This window comes from Marmota flaviventris, chromosome 17 (genome assembly GCF_047511675.1).
Source record: "Marmota flaviventris isolate mMarFla1 chromosome 17, mMarFla1.hap1, whole genome shotgun sequence".
Classification (NCBI taxonomy): Eukaryota; Metazoa; Chordata; class Mammalia; order Rodentia; family Sciuridae; genus Marmota; species Marmota flaviventris.
The window spans coordinates 23,969,614-23,991,719 of NC_092514.1; the positions used below are offsets into that span (position 1 = coordinate 23,969,614).

At 45.3% G+C, this 22,106-nt stretch overlaps 1 protein-coding gene across 1 annotated transcript in view; it reads right to left on the minus strand.

Moving 5' to 3' along the window:
• The window catches only part of Ntn1 (netrin 1), a 174,087-nt gene extending 156,512 nt beyond the window's left edge, over positions 1-17,575 (minus strand). Inside the window, exons 1-2 of the mRNA XM_071603099.1 lie at positions 17,300-17,575; positions 15,782-16,858 (exon numbers count right to left, since the gene is read on the minus strand). Of these exons, the coding sequence (XP_071459200.1) occupies positions 15,782-16,799 (1,018 nt within the window). The 5' untranslated portion in view covers positions 16,800-16,858; positions 17,300-17,575. The remainder of the gene's footprint in view (positions 1-15,781; positions 16,859-17,299) is intronic.
• Between the last annotated feature and the right edge of the window lie 4,531 nt (positions 17,576-22,106).

A 22,106-nucleotide genomic window follows, 5' to 3' on the forward strand; every position in this document is an offset into this window, starting at 1 on the left:
CACCAGAATGGCTGTAATCAGAAAGATACATATTAAATGTTGATGAGAATATAGTGAAACTGGATGTTGCTGGTGGGAATATAAAATGGTACAGCTCTTGGGAAACCATTTTGAGTTTCTCAAAAAGTTAAACACAGAGTTACCATATAACCCAGCAATTCTACTCCTAGGTGATCTACCCAAGAGAAATAAAACCATGCCCACACAAAAACATGTACATCAAAGTTCACAATGGCATTATTCATAGTAAACTATTTAAATAATTGGAAAGTGAAAACAACTCAAATGTCCATCAGCTGATGAATGCATAAATAAATTTGGCATGTTCATACATTGGAATAGTATTCAGCCATAAAAAGAAATGAAACACTAACAATGCTACTATAAAGATGAACCATGAAAACATGATGCCAATTGAAAGAAATCAATCCCCAAAGCCATATATTATATGATACTATTCATATTAAATACCCAGAAGAGGCAACTCTATAGAGAATGAAAGTAGATTGGTTGCCCATGGCTGGGTTGGGAGATAGAAAGTGACTGCTAAAAGATATAGAGGAAAGACAAAAATCTGGTGGTGATGATGATGATAATTTTGTGTGGTACTGGGGACTGAACTCAGGGGCATTCTACCACTGAACTACATTCTCAGCCATTTTTAATATTTTATTTTGAAATCAGGTCTCACTTATAGGTGCCCAAATTGGCCTCAAACTTACATACAATCCTCCTGCCTCAGCCTCCCAAACTACTGGTAGTAGAGTTTACTTCACCAACCCTGTGAAAAGAATTTTAAAAGAGCAAACTTCCCAGGTTAAGGAAGTAGAAGCCACTCTGTTGATGAAAGGACAAAAGTCTACAAACATTCTCACTCCAATCAGGATCAAGAAAAGGGTACACTTACCATTATTATAAACCATTACTTTGAAGGTCTAGCCAATGCAGTAAGACAAGAAAAATAAACAAAAGATTCAAGAACTGAAAAAGAGGAACTAAAATACTCATGACTTGTGGATTACAGTGGAAGTCCAAATGAACAGAATTAAATGAAACACTATGAAAACTAATTTAAAGAGTTCAATGAAGTTACAGGTTGCAAAATATATAAAAATCTCGGGGGTGAGGGTGTGCAGCTCAGTGACAAAGTGGCTTGCCTAGCATGTAAAAGACCTTGGTCCCAGTTCAGCAAAAAAGAAAATTTAGAAAAAAACCGAAGTTTTCCTACACATCAGCAATACTTAAGAAGTAAAACAGGAAGGGAAAATATCTCTTTCATAATAGAAATCAAAGTTATAAATACAAAGAAGGAAACTTTTTAAAAATTTTGGATTCCAATAGGAAGAAATTTACAAACTCTACTGAGGGCAGAAAAAATACAAATAAGTAGAGACATTCTATGCCTGTTGGTTTCTAGACTTCAAATTGCAAATCTATAACATGGCATGATTATATGAAAATGAATGGAATGATTAATATTAAAATGATTGGCCATATCAAATGTTCATAGCAACTGGAACTAGAGAAACTAGAACTCTCATACACTGCTGGTATAAATATAGAGTGGTATGGAAAAGTCTGACAATTTCTTAAAAACTTAAACGTATCAACTGCATCATCCACACATTCTATTTATCCAAGAGAAAACGAAAGCATATGTCCATTCAAAGACCTATACAGGCATTTAACAGCTGCTTTACCTGTAATAGTCAAACTGGAAACAACTTAAATGTCTATTAGTAGGTAAATGGACAAATTGTGGTATATCCATGCAACGTATTATCAGTGCACATACATTGTAGATGAGTGAATAACCAAAATAATCATGCAGGGTGAAAGAAACCAGATTAAAAAACACAACAGTATATATGATTCTTTTTATACACAACTCTAGAAAAGGCATACTAATATATAATAACAGAGAGCACAACGGTGGAAAAGGGTAGGAGGGATTACCAAGAAAAATTAGGAAACATTTTGGGTTGAAAATTATCTTCATCTTGATTGTGGTGATGGTTTCATAGGTAAATACTTACATTAAACTTGCCAAATTATGTTTTTCTAAATATGTTTGCTTTGTTTAATTATCTCTCAATAAATCTATTTTTAAAATTCATCTGAAAGAATCAGAGAGAGATATAGAGTGTGATTTTGGAGCTATTTAAATAATTGGATCATTACACACAACAGTCAGTTGATACAGTCACAATTTAAAAATTGTAAGTTATCAACCAGTACCAAATTCACTTTAACCCATCAAATTACCAATGATACTTGTAGTGAATCTCGACAAACTCTCTAATGCGGATAAATGAACAACAAATAAGCAACCAAGAATGGCAATGAAAATATCTGAAAAAGAACCAGTGAATGAATACTGAGCCCACCAGATGCACCATTCAGATGGAAAGTGGAGGGAAAATAGGCAGTTTTGTGAAACAAAAGGGAAAATCCAGAAAACAGATCCTAGTTGATATAACACTCAAGCATTTAATAAATACTGCAACTCAGTGACAAAGATTTTTTTCAATAGATGTCACTGAATAACTAGCTAACTATTTCATGAAGAAAAAAAAAGATATCCTTACCTCACACCATATGTCATAAGTAATTCCAGATGGATGAAAGATTAAAATACATGACTTCAAGTTCTGGCAACAAGGTGAACTGAGGTAATAAAGAACTTCTACCACTGCAAACATCTAGAAATACTAGACAAAATGTAATTTAAAAAAAAATTCAATGCATTGCAGATCTCATAGAAATATAAAAGGAAATTCCTAGGTTGCTAGAGGAAAGAAGAATTTGAAAGCCAACATTGAGATCCCAGTGATCCAAAGGTGTGAATGAGTAGAAAAGGAAAGAGGAGGAAGAGAGAGAGATGAGGGCCAAGAAAGCCTGGAAATAACCCTTCATGTCTTTAGGCTTGGGTTTTATCACCCACCTGCAGCCAGGAGATGAGGTCTTGCAAATGAGACCTCTGCATTCTTTCTTTTATTGACTATTTAATGAGCATCTATTTATAACCAGCTCCCTGGTGAATGAAACAGAAAAGGAACCCTGGCCTCCTGAAAAACTTACATTCAAACAATTGTTAGAAAGGAATGAATGAAAACAATAGGAAGATGGATGATAAATATGATTAATGAGTAAATTACATGGTTTATTAGGAGGTGATATGTTTTATGGGGAAAAAGGGTAAAAAGTCAGGTGACGAATGATCTCAGGAGATGGGGTGGGGGTGGGGGGAGAGAGAGATTATAAATGACATAGAGAGCCACACAAGAATTGGGAAGTTATCAGCAGGATTAAGTAGGACAGTCAGGACAAGCCTCATTGTGAAGTGATATTAGACCAAAGATTTAACATCTGAGTCCATCTAATCCCCAGGCAGAAGGGCCAGGGCTAGGGCTGTAAGGGGTGTGCCTGTAGGGATGTTAGAGTTAGGATATCTGGAGACTGAAACAGTGAACAGAGGGAAAGAGAGGGCTAGGAGGCACGATAGAGAGAAGCAGGGATCAGACTAGGTGGGCTTTTGCAGCCATTACAAGAGCTAATACACAGGAGTGACCTCTCCCTGCTCTGCTGGGAACAGACCAGGGCAGGAGGTAAGGGGCAAGCAGTAATGCAGGTCACAACAACCTGGACCTTTCAAATGGACTCTCCTGAGTAAAAGAGGAACTTAAAAAAAAAAAAATCTGTCATCAGCCTAAGATAGCAGCAAAAGTCTATCAGTACGCAAAATTCTGAGTAAAGAGGGAAAAAAAGTCTTAATAAATGAGAAAATAAAAACTCCAGAACTGGGAAGTTGAAATGAACCCTCCTCATTCCATACAAGAATTTCCAAGATGATTAATTAATGCAAAAATTGGTCCCAGTCCAATAAAATACCTCTAAGAATTTGGCAGAATCAATGCAAAAGCTGGATAAGGGCATTTCCATAACTAAGACCAGTGGGATTTCCACAAAATCCCAAATAAAGATAAGCTCACCATAAGAAAGTTACAAAACACATAAGGAAATCATTCACCATGAGTAAAGGTCAGCAGACAAACAAGCAGGAGGATCAGTACCCCCAAGAAGTTGAGATCATCCATCAAACCAATAAAGATCATGGGATAAGTTATGTTGAAGACATTGACAAGGAATAATGTTGAGCAGAAGGAGCCAGACATTGTATGATTTCACTTCCATAAAGTTCAAAAATAGGCAGAACTCAAATCTATGGTGTGAGAAGTCCAAATGGTAGTTACACTGGAGAAATGATGGTTGGGAGGAGCTTAAAGAAGCCTTCTGGAAATATTTCCTTTTGGTGGGGGTCAGTGCTGGGAATTGAACCCAGCACCTTGCACATGCTAGCCATACACTCTACCCATGAGCTACATTCCCAACCCTTTTTATTTCTTGAGACAGGGTCTCTCCGTAAGTTGCTCAAGCTGACTAGAGACTTGCAATCCTCCTGCCTCAGCCTCCCAGATAGCTGGAATACCAAGCGTGCACACCAATACACCCAGCTGGAAATATTTAATTTCTTGACTACAGTGCTAGATACCCGGGTGAGTTTACATTGTGAAACACATGCAGGTGAACACACATGATTTGGAGAGACAACTGGTTAGCACACATGCATGCCACAGAATACAGAGTAGCAAAATTGAAGATGGGCTTTGTAGTCCAAGCCCTTATCTTACAGAGGAGAAAACTGATGTCCAGAGAGCTACAGGGACTTGCGTCAAATCCCCTTTGCTTCCCAATGTGAACAGTTCTCTATGAAAGTATGTATGGAGACTAAAGATGGGAGGTAACCAGACACAGTGGAGGAGAACAAGACCTGAGAGCCACACTGCTTAGATTCTAATTTCCACTTGGCCACCTACTAGGCAGGTGACCCTGGATAAGTTTACCTAGCTCCACCGTGTGCCTCGGTTTCTTCACCTGAGAAATGGTGTACAAATGCCAATTTACACAGCTACTTTCTACTAAGTGAATAACCATACTTATCAAAGCTGAACAGATACTTATAACCTACGCCCAGGAATCCCACTTCTCGATACTTACTCAGCAGAAGTTCATTCATATGGGCCCCAAAAGACATGGGCAGTTATGGTCAGGGCTGCACTAATTTTAATAGCCAAAACCTGGAAAAAAAGTTAAAGGTCTGCCCTGCATGGAATGGAGAAATATACTATGATACATTTATATCAGAATTCTAGATAAGCAATAAGAGCTAATTTGGGGATAAACACTACAAATAGACTATCCAAAGAAAGAAGCCAGAATATGATACCATTTGTACAAAGGTCAAAAGTATTCAAAAACCAAGGTACCATTGTCAGGGGGTATGAGAACCTGAAGGGCGCTGGGCAGCTTCTGGGGTGCTGGGATGTTCCTGAGGGGGGTGCTGGATACGCAGGTATATGACAGGGTGAGCAATCACTGAGCTGAATGCCTCGAAGTCACGTGCTTTCCTGTACCTATGTCCTATTGCCATAAAAGGTCTACTCAGTTAGCAATAATGGAACCCACCTCACAGGACTGTTCCAAGACTAAATGAGGCAGTATTTATAAAATGCTTAGAACAGATCATGGCAAAGGTAAGGACTATGGCAATGTGTGCTGCTGAAAGTCCTAAGTCTAGGATCAGAATCCGCCTCTGGGGCTCCTTCTAAGACCCTTTCTCTGAGTCCCCCTCCAGGCAAATACAAGGTGGTCTTGAGCTGGCTCCCAGGCCACCAGGCCTCAAGGCACAGAGACTGAAGTAACTTACCCAAGCTCACACTCTGACACCGGAAGCCAAAAATGGGTTCTCTCATCCCAACCACCACACATATATCTTAGTATTTCATACACCACCAAATAGAAAGTTGTATTCTCTGACCTTGATTTAGAACCAAGTATTCTAAGGATCAGGAAAAACAGTGAACTTGCTTTTCACTTCTACACGGATCATGTTTTTCTGTAGACATCTTTGATTTAAAACAAAGACCTCTGGTTCAAACAATAAACCAGGATGAGAAATACAGAGGAAGACGGAGTCTTTCTGGGTACCACGATGGCAAATCTGCCCCTGAATGCGGTTTAAGAAGGATTGATTTCTGTGGCTTGGAGTAAGAGGCAATTTCCTTCCCCGTGGTGGCATGAGAGGCCAAGTATTTTTCTCACTGTGAATTCTCTCCAGGTCTGAGCCACGAAGGGAGACAGGGCTGGGTCTGGGAATAAAGAGTTGGCTGAGACCAACCTGCCCACCTCTGAGATCTGGCTTTGGGGAGAGGAAAACAAGTTGGCCACAGGGCTGAGGGCCGCCCAACCTCAAGGTACTTTCATGTTTCGGAGGCCAAATTCGGTATCTGTAAACACAATGTGTTTCCTTTTTCATGCTGGGATTGGAACTGTTATTGTTCGGCACTTTCTACACTGGCCCAAATGTAAGCAGAGTGCTGAGGGTAGCAGCTTCTGAGAGTCCATGTCTCTCCATACCACACGGATGCGGTTTTGGATTGAGGGGACAACAGTCTTCAGGTGACTCAGGAAGCCTCAGGCATGGCGCCCTGACCCAGTATGCAACAGAGATAAGCTTCTGTCTCAAACTCCAGGGCACTTTGGGAAGAGCTGCTAGGGAACTTCTGAGCTGGTGTTCCTGGGAAAACCACTCTTTCCAGGGAACCACAGTCTCTCAGATTCTTGGCAGAGAGTTGGGCATGGTGGTGCACGCTTATAATCCCACTTACTGGAGAGGCTGAGGCAACAAGAGGATTGCAAATTCAAGGTCAGCCTCCATAAGTTAGCAACTTAGAAAGACCCTGTCTCAAAAGAAAACATCAAAAAGGACTATGAAGAAAATAAAAACACTACAATAGAACAAATCCAGTGGAGAATGTCACATGACTCAAAATCCAACTGAGCATGATGGTGTGCACCTGTAATCCCAGAGGTTTAGGAGGCTGAGGCGGGAGGATCATGAGTTCAAAGCCAGCCTCAGCAATTTCGCAAGGCCCTAAGCAACAACAGCGAGACCCTATCTCTAAATAAAATATTTAAACTGGGCTGGGGAGGTGGGTCAGTGGTTAAGCACCCCTGGGTTCAATCCCTGGTACAAAAAAAAGAAAAAAATCCAAAATCCAATCCTTTCCTAGAACAAGAGCCAAATTGGAAACCTGCCTCTCCTTCAGACCCATCCAGCACCTGCCCAGGACACATAGTGTCACTACAGGACCCATTCATGTCTATAGCGCAGTACAAGTGAACATGTAGCCCCTTTTATGTGCACAGATGCCTCAGTGAAAGAAAACCTATTTTGTCGGCAGGGAGGGAAACAACTATACTTCTTTGCATCCCCAGACCCAAGAGAGCCACCTGAATAGTGAAGGCTCCAGAAATGTCTACTTACAAAGCGCTTCTTTGTCTGCAGGACAGAGGTCAGGGCCAAGGAAAGGTATTCTGGGACTGAAAAGAGCAAAGAGTTTTCATCTTACAGGCTAAATCTGCCTCCGGAATAATGGCTGCCTAAGGAATTACATTGAGACGGATTCTAATACCATAAGATCATTCCTGGACCTAGAAGGAAAGTGAGATGCAGTCAATTAGCAATGTACCTCTCTAGGTACAGGCGTCCTCTTCCCCCATCCAAGGTCCTACTTTCTGTGGTCATTTACCTGTAGTCAACCATAGTCCAAAGATATAAAATGGAAAATTCAAAAAATTGTTAGTTATTGTTAGTTTTCAACTATGTGGCAGTTCAAACAGCAGGATGAAATTGAAACCTGTCCTGTTCCATTCTGGATATGCTACCTGTTAGTCACTTAATGGTCGTATCCATTATTCAGTAGAGTGTCACAATATCACAGTGCTTACGTTCAAGTAACCCTTATTTTACTTAATAATGGCTCCAAATTTCAAAAGGACCAATGCCGGCAATTCAAATAAGCCAAAGAGAAGCCATAAAGGGATTCTTTTATGAGAATAAGTGAAAGTTTTCAACTTCATAATGATAGAAAAAAAATCATATGCTGAGGTCGCTAAGCTCCAAAATACAATATTTTGAGAGAGTGCATATCCTTATAACTTTTATTATAAATCATTCATATATTTTTTCTATTTTATGTTTAGTTCTTGTTGCTAATCTCTTATTATGCTTAATTTGCAAAGTGAATTTTATCACTGGTGTGCATATGTAAGAAAAAACATAGGGTTCGGTACTCTCCATCATTTCAAGCATCCATGGGGATCTCTGGAGTGTATTCCCTGTGCATCAGCAGGGCCAGGGTGGTGGGGGACTACTGTAGTCACCACAGCCACACCAAGCAGGAACAGATGAAATCAGAAGCCCTGAAAATAGTAATTGGACAGGCAGGAAATATCCATCACTTTGGGACTTCAAATATGGAATGTAGTATAACATACAGGCCCTCGGGAAACTAAGAACTCATTTCCCTATAGGACCCAATTATTCAAAGCCAGCCCCTTTCAAGATCCCTGTGGTCCTACAGATTGTCTAACTTAAGTGTGGAGCCTCTGGAATGTATGAAAATTGGACACAACAACAAATAACCTCTCTTATCTGCAGGCAGGAAAGGACCCCAGGGAAAATCCAAAAAAAAAAAAATCCAGTGACAGCACAAACCAGGAGGGAGAACAGATGGGACCCCAACTAAAATGTGACCATATGCACAGGGAGCTGAGACCTCCCAAAGGCTAGTCCTGAATCCTCCAGGGAGAAGCATTTCTAGCACCTTCTTCCAGCTTAGGCACTGGCTGTGTTGGGATGTGACCTGGGGTGTGACTTTCTGCTTAGACCTCTGAAAAGCCACCCTTTTGCATAGTCTGGAAGTCGACTCTATGTAGAGAGCCATCTTTCTCCTGGGCCTTCTTTACATGCACAAGCGCACTGCAACCTGAATTCAATTCAGTCTAACTGAAGCTAGAACACGAATCCCAATGGCAGACAGCCCAGGGATCCCCAGGGATGGCCCTGATACAGGCCAAATAGAGCCCACTTTTCTGTTCCTTGACAGTACTTCTGAACCATTCATACAACTGTCCCCTTGGATGGCATCTTCTCTTGTGTTCTGAGCACCAACAGGTGTCTCTGGGAGAAATGCCCATCCCAAAGGAGGCATGGGCCAGGAGCTTAAGTGTTGTAGAAAAAGGTTCCGGGCAAAAGACATCCTGCCCGGCGTGGTAGCACACACCTGTAATCCCAGCAGCTCAGGAGACTGAGGTAGGAGGATCGTGAGTGCAAAGCCAGCCTCAGCAACTTAGAGAGGCCTTAAGAAACTTAGTGAGACCCTGTCTCAAAATAAAAAAAACTGGGGATGTGACTTCTCTGGGTTCAATCCCCAGTATCCCCCCGCCAAAAAAAAAGACATCCCACATCTCATCAATTTCATGGCTACAAGTCCCTCTCTCCATCAGAGAAGAAAACTGGTACAGAATAATATAATCAGGGCTGAACCTACACCTAGCCAGGGCCATGTAGAAATTACTGATGGATATTTCTACAGATTAAAACTGACCATCGGAATTGGCCTTTGCCTTTTGTCATGGAGGGAAACTTACATAAAGTGCATAATTTTGCAAGAGTAAGTTAAAACCGGAGTTTACAACAGAGATTCACTATTGGAGCAAGAATACAAGAATGCAGGCTAGGTGTGTAGTTCAGTGGTAGAGCACTTGCCTAGTATGTATGCAAAAAGAAAGAAAGAAAGAAAAAAAAAAACAAAAAACCAGGAATGCAATACCAAACTCAGTACAATACACCAGTCAAACCTCATGAAGCAGATAGCTTTGAGGCGAACGTCCCCAGCAAGGGGACTGGCCCAGGCAGCTCACTTGATTCCGAGTGCTATTCAGAACAACCATCCCTTGGAGTTGGTTATAATAGGACACGGCTTTTATATGATCCGCCTTGGAAACAAATGCGGCTGATACCCCCTGCTCTCTCCGATGCGTCCTGCAGACTTGTCCACACTTAGTCCTGTGTGTGTACAAACTGCCCTTTGGTGGCAGGGACATCTGTTTTTTGAAAAGCTTCCGTTCCTTGTGGCAATCTGATTAATTGAACAAAGCACACAGAAAGCACCTCCTACAATGCCTGACCCTCGGTAGGGGTTTGTGGTCTGTCTTCAGGACACAACCTGACAACCACCTGGGACTGACATTCTCAACTCTGGCAGTTCACCTGGCCACCCAAACCAACACCACGCCTTCTGAGGCTGCAGTGACCACAAGGGCTCCCAGACGACAGGAAAAATGCTGTATGCCACTCTCCAAATATTAGGCTTAAGTCCTGAGCATTTCAAAAGCCCTCCGAGACCTCCCGTCTCCCTATAATGAAAGGCACTGCAGAAACCCAAGGTATGATTATCACTTCTGAGAGGAAGAAAAAAAAAATACTGGCTCACAAAATATCCATACTTGTGCATCCACAGATAAGGCTGTTTTATAATCCAGTTCCCTGGAGAGCCATTTATTTTGGTGAAGCCAGTGTGCATAGCAGACACTGTAGAAGCCATCAAGATAACACGAATAACAACCCAGTGGACTTTTGAAGTGTAAACATAAAAGTCTATTAAGAATACAATGTTGGTTTAATCCCAAGACAAAAAAATTTGCTTAATGAAAAGCACAACTCATCTCAAGAAGGAAATATCGATACCAGCTGTGAGCAGAAAATGAGGGGATTCCGTCCAGGGAACATCTGAATTGCAACCCACTGCCTTTCCAATATTTACTCTGGACATAAAGTCTCAAATACTTTTCCGAGGATCTCATTTTTCTACAGGAAGAGGAGGTCAGAGAGGAGTCTGGGCAGAGCTAAAGGAGAACTTGGCAGAGCCCAGAAATGCAGAGACCTGCCCTACTCCCCCACCTACCCCAAAAGGTCTGCCCTGACAAACTTGTCTCCCTTCTCTGGACAGAGTTGGGAGCAGCCTCCTTGCCCACCAGGTGCTAATGAGCACCTGAGTGGAGACCTTCACTCCAGCTGCCATGCACCAACAGAGAGAAATGACAGGCCGAGCTGATTTCTGCAGTTGCATCTAACAGCTGGACTGGGACTCGTCATTTTTAGCCCTTTCCTGGATTCTTTCCATATATTCTGGCAAAGCAATGGGATGGTGAGCACTAGGGTGAGAAGAGAAAAATCATTTTAAGGGGATCTTCAGATGACCAGTTCTACCTCACCACTTTTGAAGGGGGTTAGTGGAGATTTAACCCAAGGAGGCTTAACCACGGAGCTACATTCCCAGTCCTTTTGATTTATTTATTTTTTCTTATTTTAGGGTATCACTAAGTTGCTTAGGGCCCCGCCTTGAGCAACAAGATTGATGCTGGTCTTACACTGGTACCCTTCCTGTCTCGGCCTCCAAAGTGGTTGCCATTACAGGTATGGGCCATCACACTTGGAGTCTCACCACCTTTGGGAATGATCACAGGCCCTGAAATCAAGAAGTGAAATCAGCAACACCTGCGGATGTGGAGAACCCACAGCAAAGTATTTATGCCACTTCTCTCACAGTCCTACCTCCCATCTCCCACCAGGCCCACGGGCTAAGACAAATAGAGAAAAACTTACAGACAACTTCATACTTCAGTGTGTATGAATGCAATATAATCGTGGGATATAATAAAACACAACACAACTAGGGAGCCTCCTCCATTTTTAGCAAGAAGTAACAGGTTGTTCCTGCTTTTCTCCTGTGCATGAATGAATGGTAGTCATTCAGTCATTCATTCACTCAATCATCCATCCATCTATCCACCCATCTACTCTACAGCACAGTGGATGTTATAAAACAATGAACAAATATCAGTCTGGAGCTCCAGCCTCACCACCTACTAGCTATGTGGCTTTGGGTAAGCCATGTACTGTCTCTAAGCCATGGCTTCCTCATCTCTAAAATACAGAGGAATGCTTTTATTAGTGTATTAGACTAGTTACAATGACTAAATGATTAAATTAATGGGAGTGCTTGGCAAAGAATAAACCCCCAAGGGTTAATCACCATAATGACAGTAATTATAACAATTACTATTAAAAACATGTACTCGTCCACAGTTACACACCAGGCTCTGGACTAGGCAGCAAATACTTTTAGCCTTCTGATTTTCCAAGGGTCTTTAGTGGGGCATTGGTTTTCTCAGGACAACACCTCTAATATCATCTCCCAGGCTTGCCAGGGATGAGGGTGGGCCCAAGCACCAGAGCCACTTACAGCATGAGAACCCTGTCCCAAAGCCATGTTTAAACAATTATGAGCATTATGTTGCAGGCACCCATAACCATAGGAGGCCAGCCTAACATGGTGCTCATCTTGCAGAGGCATCTTTTGTGTGTGGGTTTTGGGTTACAGACGGGCAATGCAAAGCCATACAGTGAGTCGCAAAACAAGTTTTCATAAGCTCAACCTGTCACAAACCAGGCAGGGGCTCATGCTGACATCCCCACAGTAAGATTAAACAGCATGCTTCATCAGGCACTAAATACTAACACAGCTCCAACGTCAGGGGGACACTGATTAAAACTGATGTCAATAATTTATGAAACACAATATGGTCTTCAGATGCTCTTTTGAGAAAAGGAAGGTGGGGGGAGGGCCTAGCAACCCAGGTGGTTTAAAACTGTTCCTGCATTTTCCCTTGAATATACACACCCCCACCATGCATGGGTGCTTCTTTACACAGTGAATCATAAATGCACATGTGTATAAAAGCAAGTGAACACTCTGATACATATGGGCGGAAGAAAGTATTTAGTTATTCCACTGAGAGCTGTCGAAGCTGTAACATTATACATAGTCTTGTCTTTCATATTGTTTTGAGGGTTTTTTTTTTCCTAGAAGAAATCCAAACTTGCATTTTAAATAAAATTGGGCTTTACAACCATTCACATTTATTCTATAGAGAAACTGATCTTGAATCAACACTTAAATGAAAACTGGAGCAAAGAAAGCATATATGGTACATTTCTTGGTAATCTGTAAGCACCTCCGGCAAATACCATCAACATATTGTCAATTTCTAGGGACTTTTTTCAGGGTGGGGAGTGGATGGTAAGAATGGCATTTTCATCTATTATAAATCATGTCTTATTATTTTGTAAGGGCAAAACACAATGGCACAGTGATAATTTATCAAGACTGATGGTTGGAATTTTTAAAAATACCTATTCTTTTGTCTTCGTTGTAAATAGTCTAGATAGCTTGACTTTCTGTGTCAACAGTGTGAAATTCGAAGGACAGGATTATGTTGGGGAGAAAAAAATCTGAGACACTGATGGTACAAAGTTAGTATCTGAAGGATTTATTTATCCTTTCCTAGCACTGTGCTAGGAAAAAGTATCTCAGAACACCTGTCAAACACTAATTCATTCACATAGCTCCACTACAGGGCCTTTTCATAAAAAGCCCGACCTTTAATTGTAAATCACTTCTAAATTGTCCTTGCTGGCTTTCTCTTTTTTATAGAATGATGGAAAAAGCACCAAGACTTCAATTAAGACTTTAGGAGAACTTCAATCTGATGTTCCCAGTTATATCTACAAGGTATCAAAACATCTATTCAAAAAGGAAACTATAAATAACTTTAAGAGTTAAATTGGCTTTGCTTTTATAAAATGACTGAATAATTGGCAAGATTTAAAGATACTTTAACTACTGAGAATTAAAATAACTTCAGTAAAAACCAGAAAAAATATTGTTAGCTGATCATTTATCATGTAGATTATGTACTTATTAGGCCTAATTAAACTTTTTGAACAAAAACCTGCTTGCTAATTACATTAGTTAATATGTTGATTGCTCAATTGAGCTTTTTTTAAAAAAAAAAGTTAATCCAATTTGTGCTTTGGTCGGAAAAACAAAATCCTAAACTATAGAGAGTATTTCAAGAACATGACCATCATCATAACAGATGCAGGTTATTTCTTCACATCCAAAGTGACAGGGAGCGATGGGGGTGGGTGGCAAATCGAACAATACCAATGCTAACAGGAATCTTCAGGCCAATAACATTTTACCAAAATATCCCATTTATTCGTCTCAATGTATTCACTTGCATTTGTCCAATTAGCCCCCGCTGGTGACCGTACAAAGTCATCTTTCATATGCATATACAAACTAAAACTGATAGCAAAACCCTGGGAAACCCTTTAAATGTCAATAAAGGGCTTTTCCGCACAAAAGGAAGAAAAGAAAAGAGGAAAGGGAGAGAAGAGATGGGAAAAACCAACATTTCTGAGGGAATTGAGCAGATCAAAGGAACTTTACTCTCCAAGACCACTAAGTCGGGGTATAACTACTCAGCAGAATCCTGAAAAGTCTCTTCAAACTGGAAGCCAATTCTGTTCCTTGAAGGAGGGGGGGCGGGATGAACAATTAGGTCCCCAGAAGCGGGACACATTGAGTGTAAAAAAATGGAGGCCCCGACTGCCCCGTCTGCAGACCAGGGCGCCTGCCTGGGCCTCTGTGCGGAATGGAACCTCCAAGACATGTTTTCCATTGGCTTGCTCAAAAGTTCTATATCCACAGTCATGAGGCACAAACTATTCGACAACAACATGACACAATTAATCAGAACCAGACCGCAAAACGTGTGTTTCTGGGGACCAGCAAACTTTGCAACGTGCCTCAGAGGGTGAAGCAATTGAAGAGACTCACACTGGCTGGTTTGGGGTTGGGGGATGGGGAGGAAAAAATCTTTACGTTCACAAAAGATGCACACCAAATGGCACATTTATGAACTAACTGATTTTCACTGCAATCACTGCGGGATTTGGAAATGTACATGTTATCCTGAAAAAAGTAAGATATTGTCTTACAACCTTCTCTCTTTCTGGAGAGAAATTGATGCCTGAGATTTTCTACACCAACAAAGTTGTACAATTCAGAAGTAGAACGTAGCCTCATTTCTGACCCAGGCGTATTCACTGGTGCCCAGTTTTGTCAGATTTCTCTTTCAGGATTTGAAACTCTATTAAAATTCCAGACGCTGGGCCCTTAGTTAATTCAAAACTGTTTAATTTCACCAAACCCTGAAGCGAACAACAACAACAAAAAAAAAAATCTGGTATACTTCTTTTTAAGACCAGGATTGAATTAGTTTAAAATAGTTACTGAACCCTCTTTTGTAATCTGTAGATAGTAATTAATTAAAATCACATCACTCTTCTTTGCTAACGCAAACACGATGTTCAAAAGAGAAAAGAATTTTTTTTTCCCAAACCATAAAAAGAAATAGAGGGTGCAAGAGTGATATTCATCGGGTACCAAACCGCCCCAAACTGCCATCTCCCAAGGGATTTGTGATTGTGGCGCGGTAACTTCCGGGGAACAGGACCCAGGTTCCCAACCGCGCGCCCAGCTGCAACACTAGAAAAGGAGGGTGGGGTGGAGGTGAATCTCAGGCACTAGCCAGACGGAGAAGAAGGCAATGAATGTGTTTCCCGTTTGGATCCGGGATTATGGAAACCTGTCGGCAAATTTTTTCCAAACCACTCCCCCCTTTCCATACCCGACCCTCAGCAGCATTTCTCGAGCTGCTTCTTGGCTTAGCTGAGGGCACGGGGCGCAAATCGGGCACCCACAGAGAGCCCCACGCGAGCGCGTAGACCTCTTTCAGCCCTCCCCGGTCCCGGACATCCCTGAACACGCCTCCCAGGGTTCCCCGAGACATCCCCACAACCAGCTCTCCTCGGATGCAGTCGCGCCTGCGTTCCCGCGTACCCGCCATTGCGAAGCCAGGAGCTGTTGCCCGCCTCCCCATCCACCGCGGGTGCCCCACTCACCCACGCACTCGTTGGCTTCGCGGGCTGTGGCGCGTTGCCAGGGCCGATCATAGTGGAAAGGTTTGCAGCGGTCGCATTCCGGGCCGGCCGTGTTGTGCCTGCAGTCGCACACCAGGCTGTCGTCGCGGTCACGCACGCAACGAGCTGCGTGGCCGTTGCACTTGCAGCGGCCACCCACCTGCAGGTCCGACACAGCATAGAAGTACGAGTCGCGCGCCAGCTCCGAGTCGTCCTCGTTCTCGTCGCCAAACGTGTGCAGGCGGCTGAAGGCCACGCGGATATCGGTGGCCGTGACCCAGTCCTGCAACACCGGCGAGTTGTCGAAGTCGTGCGCAGAGGGCCGCCCGTCCAGCGTGCTGAAGGCGATGAGGCCGCCAGAAAGCGGGCGCATGTCGGTGTGCGAGTCGGTGCACACAGCCTCCTGCTCATTCTGCTTGGTGATGGGCGCGCGGTGCGGCCGGTTGTACATCTTGCGGCACTGCGTGGAGTAGAACTGGAAGGGCACCCACGTACGCCCGTAGTCCATGGACTTGTAGATGGCCATGGACTCGGGCCGAGGCGAGCAGAATTGCAGACTCACGTAGGTCACCTCGAACTTTTTGCCGAGGGACAGCGTGAGCGTGACATTGTGCGGGAACTGCAGGTAGTTCTCCGACTGCCAGCACGTCAAGTTGTGCGGGTTGTTGAGGTCGGTGAGGAAGGCGGGAGGATGCGCCTTCTTCGGGTCGGTCGCGTTGCAGAGGTGGCACGAGCGCAGCCGCTCCTCGCCGCGCTCGCTCACTACGCAGTAGCGCGCCGGGGGCCGGCCGCAGGTGCTGGACACGCGCACATCCTTGCCGAAGGCCGCATTGACAAAGTCCGGGATGCAGCGGCGCGGGTGGCCGTTCTCGTCGGAGCAGGGGTCGGGCTGCGCCGCTTGGCCAGCGAACATGCTGAGCCCGGGCCCGCCGCGCACCGCGCCCACCAGGCACGCCACCGCCGCCAGCGCAGCCAACGCCTCCCACACTGCGCGCATCATGCTGCGTCCAGCTTGCCCCGGCCCCGCCGCGGAGTCAGTCCGCCCGCCGCAGAAGGCGCCTGCGGAGAGAGGGGAGCTGCGCTCAGCCAGCCCGCCCCGCGACCTCCAGCCCTCGCGAGGTGGCAGGACGGGCGTGGGCGAAGGCCGGCACCATCCCCGCGTCCGATTGCCCGTCTCGCTCCCCCGAAGTCCCGGGGGCAGGCGGATCCGGGGACCTCCGAGCCCGCACCACCCACAACCCTTCTTCCCGACTGGTGAGCCAGGGCAGCGGGCGAATGCTCGGTTTCCTAGCCACTACAGCCTCCACGCTGCCGGAGGAGCATGCCCGCACCCGTCTGCCAGTCCGCGACCAACCCACCTCGCACCCCAAGTCTTGGACGCAGGAGAGCTCCGGTGTCCCCCAACCCCATACGGCCCGCGCCCATTCCTCCCGCATCCTGGGGTCCCTCTCAGCTGCCCCCGATTGCGTCCCGCCAGGGAGTGTGCGTTCGGGACTTTACCTCTAGTGAGGGTAAAAGAGAAAGAAAAGTTTGCCTGGCTCTGGCCGGGGAGCCCGCGCGCCGGACCGCGGAGAGCCTCTCGCTGGCTGCTAGCAGGCGCGTCCTGCCTCAGCGCGGGCTTGCCAGCTCCATGCCCGGCGCGGCCGCCGCTGCCCCAGCCCCGGCCCCGGCTGCCGCCGCCGCCGCCTCTCTTGCCGGAGTGACGACGCGGCCGCCCGGCTCGCGCCGCTCCCGCCGCGGTCGGAGTGCTGCCCTGCCCGCGCCCGGGGCGCACACACACACTCACGCTCGCTGGCGCGCACTCACACACGCACGCACGCCCCCGAAGGCTCCGCCGCCGCCGCCGCCGCCACTCGCGCTGGGAGTGGGGGGCGGAGGGGAGCGCGGGGGCGGGGCCGCCGGGCGGGGCGCCGGCCAATAACGTCGACGAGCAGCCGCCCGCTCGCCAGCAAAGTTTTAACCCCGGGAAAGAAGAAAGTTAAAGGGAGCCGGCCCCGGACGCTAGAGAGGGCGAGCGGGAGCGGGTGGGAACCGGGGAGCCCGAGAAAGAGCAGCAGAGACAAAGAGAAAGCAAGAGGAGTGCTCGGGGAAACCCCGGAGAGGGGGCAGGGCCCTTGCGCGTACCCCAGGGGATGGGGGGGGGGGGCGCTGATCGCCGACTGTCAGCCTTGCGCTGGCTGGGCGCTGGCGAGCACCACACACCCTGGGGAGCGCGCGGGACTGGGGAGGGGACGGGTTCCTCCATCACCCCCTGCCCCCTCCCCCGCCCAAGGTCCCAGTCAAACACATCTGTGTTTGTTTTCTTTGCTGCGCCGAGGTCGGGCCTTCCTTCTAACCCAGCCTGATGGCCCTGGTGGCACAGCGCATAGGGCCGTGCCTCTGTGGGCATGCAGCCCCGGGGCTTAGGAAAGGGGAAGAGAGCGTGACCTCTGCCTGCCCCATATTCCTGCCCGAAGTCCCTGGGGTCTGGCCGGAAGGGGTTGCTCGCCCAAACCCCTCAGAGTTGTCACCATGCTTTGGGCCTATCTGTTCTGAACGTGGCTCCTTTCTTGCCAGGGAGCTGTGGTGGACAGGAGAATGAAGGGCTAATACTCCCGCAACACCTGAATACTCACCGCTTGCAGACTGGTCTGCAGCCTCAGATGTAGGGTCAACCCAGCTCTCCCAAGATCTCCTGAGGCAGGCGTATTGGTACTTCCTTGCTCGCTTTAAAAGTGCCATAGATCACTCTAGTATCTCATGGGATCCCCACAACAGCTTTGCAAAGTAGGTACTGAAAAAAAAGTAGGTACTTTGCAAAGTAGGTTTTACAGATGAGCCTACTGAGATCTCAGGAAGTTGAAATTACTTGCCCAAGATCTCCCAGCTAGTAAACATCAAATCCAGAAATGGAAACTTGAGCTCCTAGCTGTGTGCAGTGGTGGGCTCTTGTAGTCCCAAGTACTTGGGAGGCTGAGACTTGAGGATTGCTTGAACCCAGGAATTCAAGGCCAGCCTGGGCAACATAGCAAGACCTTGTCTCAAAAGAAAGAAAACCTAGGTTCCTTCCTATCCATCACATTTGTCAAAGAAAAATCCCACCTAATTACAGTTTCATGGGGCATCCACAGGGCCACCCACCTTCTCCTGGCCTCATTCTCTGTCACCATAAGAAAAAGATCAGGATGGGGACAGTATCCTTTGACCATCTTGCAGCAGCAAAAAGCTTTAGGTAAAGAACCTACTGGACTGTGTTTAGAACCAAATTTTTGTTGGTTTATTACTTAAAACGTGTAATCTAGTAACAGACTAGGATGGAAACCCCAGGTCCTGGTTCTGGCCCAAGGGCTGTCTTGCCCTCATACATTAGCTCCATTAAGTGCCTTGTTTTGTCTTATTGGCATTTTCATAAACTCTGAGAATCTAAGCCTCAGGGCTTGTCTGGCCCAGCTCAGTCTTTTGGAAGAAGGCCTTTCCCAGCCTTCCCCAGCCTCCCTGAGAGTCGGCCACCCAAGCCAGCTCTTCCGAAAAGGGAGGCTCACCACAGCCCAAGGAAATAAATCCATTTCATTGCAGGACAGCCTGGATTCACCTTCTCCCTGGGGAAGCACTTTAGCTTTGCCTTTTTGTGCCATTTACCACTCTCTGCTCTGTTTATTTATGCCTTGCCTTGTGGCAGAAAGGATTTCAGGTGACTTACAGGGGTACTTAAAATATGGCCAAATAACATAAATTAGGAGTGAAGTGAAAAGAAATAAAAGAAACGTTTGAACACTGTGGAGTGTTCAAAATCCCAGTGGTATACTGAAAGGCGGCATAGCACTTAGGAGGGTACATTTTGGAGCCAAAGTGCCTGGCTTCCAATGCTGCCTCGTCTCTGTGATCCTGGTCAGTCTTCACATCTCCTTGCACCTTGGTGTCCTCATCTGTAAAAGGGGGACAAGGATATCTATCTCCTAGGGTCATGAGCATCAAGTTGACACATATGAATGTTACAGCTTATATTATGTATGCATACATAGTGGCGTTACATAATGCACTCGAATATACTTTCACATCTTTGTCTACGTAAATATGCATAAAGCCAGGCCACATGAGCTATAGGGAAATTTTAAATTATTTTAAGAACATTTAATTACACAGAAAGATGTTCATGATATATAAAAGAAAAAAGCAAATAAAAAAAAGATCACGCAAAATATCATGTCATTTTTATTTCAAAAACATATGCATAACAAGACAATACTGTTTATAGTGGTTATCTTGGAAAGGGAGGCCATAGGTGATTTTTATTTATCACTGTATGTTCTCAATTTTGTGCAGGAAAATAAGAGCGAAAGCCAAGAAAAGAAAGAGCAAGAAGGAAGACAGAGTAGAAATAGGAAGAATGCCAAAATGTACCCTGAAATGGCCTACTCACCTCCTGTGGGTGGGCCACTGATTTGTCCCTATGCTTTCCCACAGCCAAAATGAAAAGGAGACCAAGTCTATTACACAATTCCCAGTGTCCATGAGATAAAAACAGACCTATTGCTCAAGAGAATTACAACTATTCTGGGTACTAAAAATCAGACAGGAATTTCTCCTGGGGGGCCTCATAAGAGGAACACTGTGTGAGGTAATAAGCAAACATGCCCGGTAGCATCCCATAATAGTCACAACAGTGTGCTCCATGAGGTGTTCTCTATGGTTGGCCCTCAGTATAAGCTGATGGCATCATGCAAGTCAGGAAAAGATAGTCTGGCACCAAAAAACTGTTCTGAAAAAGACAGATGAGGGTGCTCAGTTCGCTGCCCACCCAACCTGGGTGTATTGTGGAGAATCTACAAGAATTCATTGCCAAGTGTTCGTCCAGACCTCCTCCCGTGGTGCTGTTTCCTATCCACAGACCTTCTGCTGGATTTTGTGTGGCACACAAGTTTGAAACTGCACTCCATAGAGTGTAGTTCTTCTGTGTTGCTAACTGAGCTTGGGCCAGTGATCGTCAGGAAGGAATGGAGGACTCTATCTCCTTTTATTGTGGTCACCAAGGTCTAACTTTATCTTCTTTAGTACTTCCTGGTGGGCAGGATTATCTCACTCAGTTTGCAATCCAGGAGGCTCAGTACCTCCTGGAATACAGTGCACGTTCTCTACCACCATTCAAAACCCACCTCTCTGTCACGGTTCATCAGATTCCAATTCTGGTTTGCAGCCCAGGTCTAACCTCTGCTTCTTCAAACTTTAGAAATCCATACTGTTTTATCTCTTCTAGGCAAAATGTTCTCAGTTCTTTTAATGATTTCTCACAGGACGTGGATTTCAGATCATTCAGCAGCCTCTCCCAATGCCCTCCAATTTGTCAGTGTCCCTTCCTAAAGCATGGTGCCTTTTGAGGGGACAAATGAAAAAAACAGATGTGCAAGTGTTTCGAGAGTCTCTCAAGAGTGGGGGTTATAAATACACACCCTCGGAGGCATGTCAGTCTCTGAGCAGCGGGATCCAGGGTACAAACTCGAGTTCAGAACAACAATGTGGTTCTTGGGTGAGAAAGCAAATTCCCAGATGCTTCTGCAAAGAATGTGTTAGAAGCAGGAGCCGCCATTTATTAAGGCGCACAGCCTCACCTGAGAAGCCTGACAGTGAGAGAGTACCCAGAAAGGAGAGGATGTGGCAATTTCCAGAAAACTTAGGCACAGCCAGAGGAAGAAGAGAACATGGAATCTCTGGTGTTCCAGAAACCAATGAGCTGGAGAGTTTTGAGGAAGAAGGGGTGGTGAGCAGTGTCACCTACCTTAAAGTGTCACTTAGACCTTAAAGGTCAAGATAAGATCTGCAGTGAGTGCTTTGGATTAAACTACAAGGAAGTCATGGGTGACCTTGACTGGCAGTTGCCCAGGGGGTGGTGGGGACAGAAGCCAGATCTCCTAGGGTTGTGGAATGAAAGGGAGGTGAGAAAGCGGAGATACCAAGTGTAGACAACTTCCAAGAAGTGTGACTACAAGAGCTAGGAAAGAGAGAGGGCCTGGTAGGAAGGTGACATGGGATGGAGGGAAGGCAGGAGCTTTTTAATTCTTGTTTATAAGATAAGGCTATTTGAACACGCTTCCATGTTGATAGGAAGGAGCCAGGAGGGGAGAGGTTGAAAACAGATAAAACTAACCGTGTAAAATCGGCAGCCAGGTGGTCTGAAAGTTTCTCTTGTTTCAATGAAATAGGAAGAGATATATCTGCTGAGCATGGGGAGGGGCCGGAGCACTGGAGATTTGGGGATGGGGAAAAGGTTGATACCGTCCTTAAGGATAATGCTTACTAGGAAGAATCAAAGGTCCTACCGAGGCTGGTGACC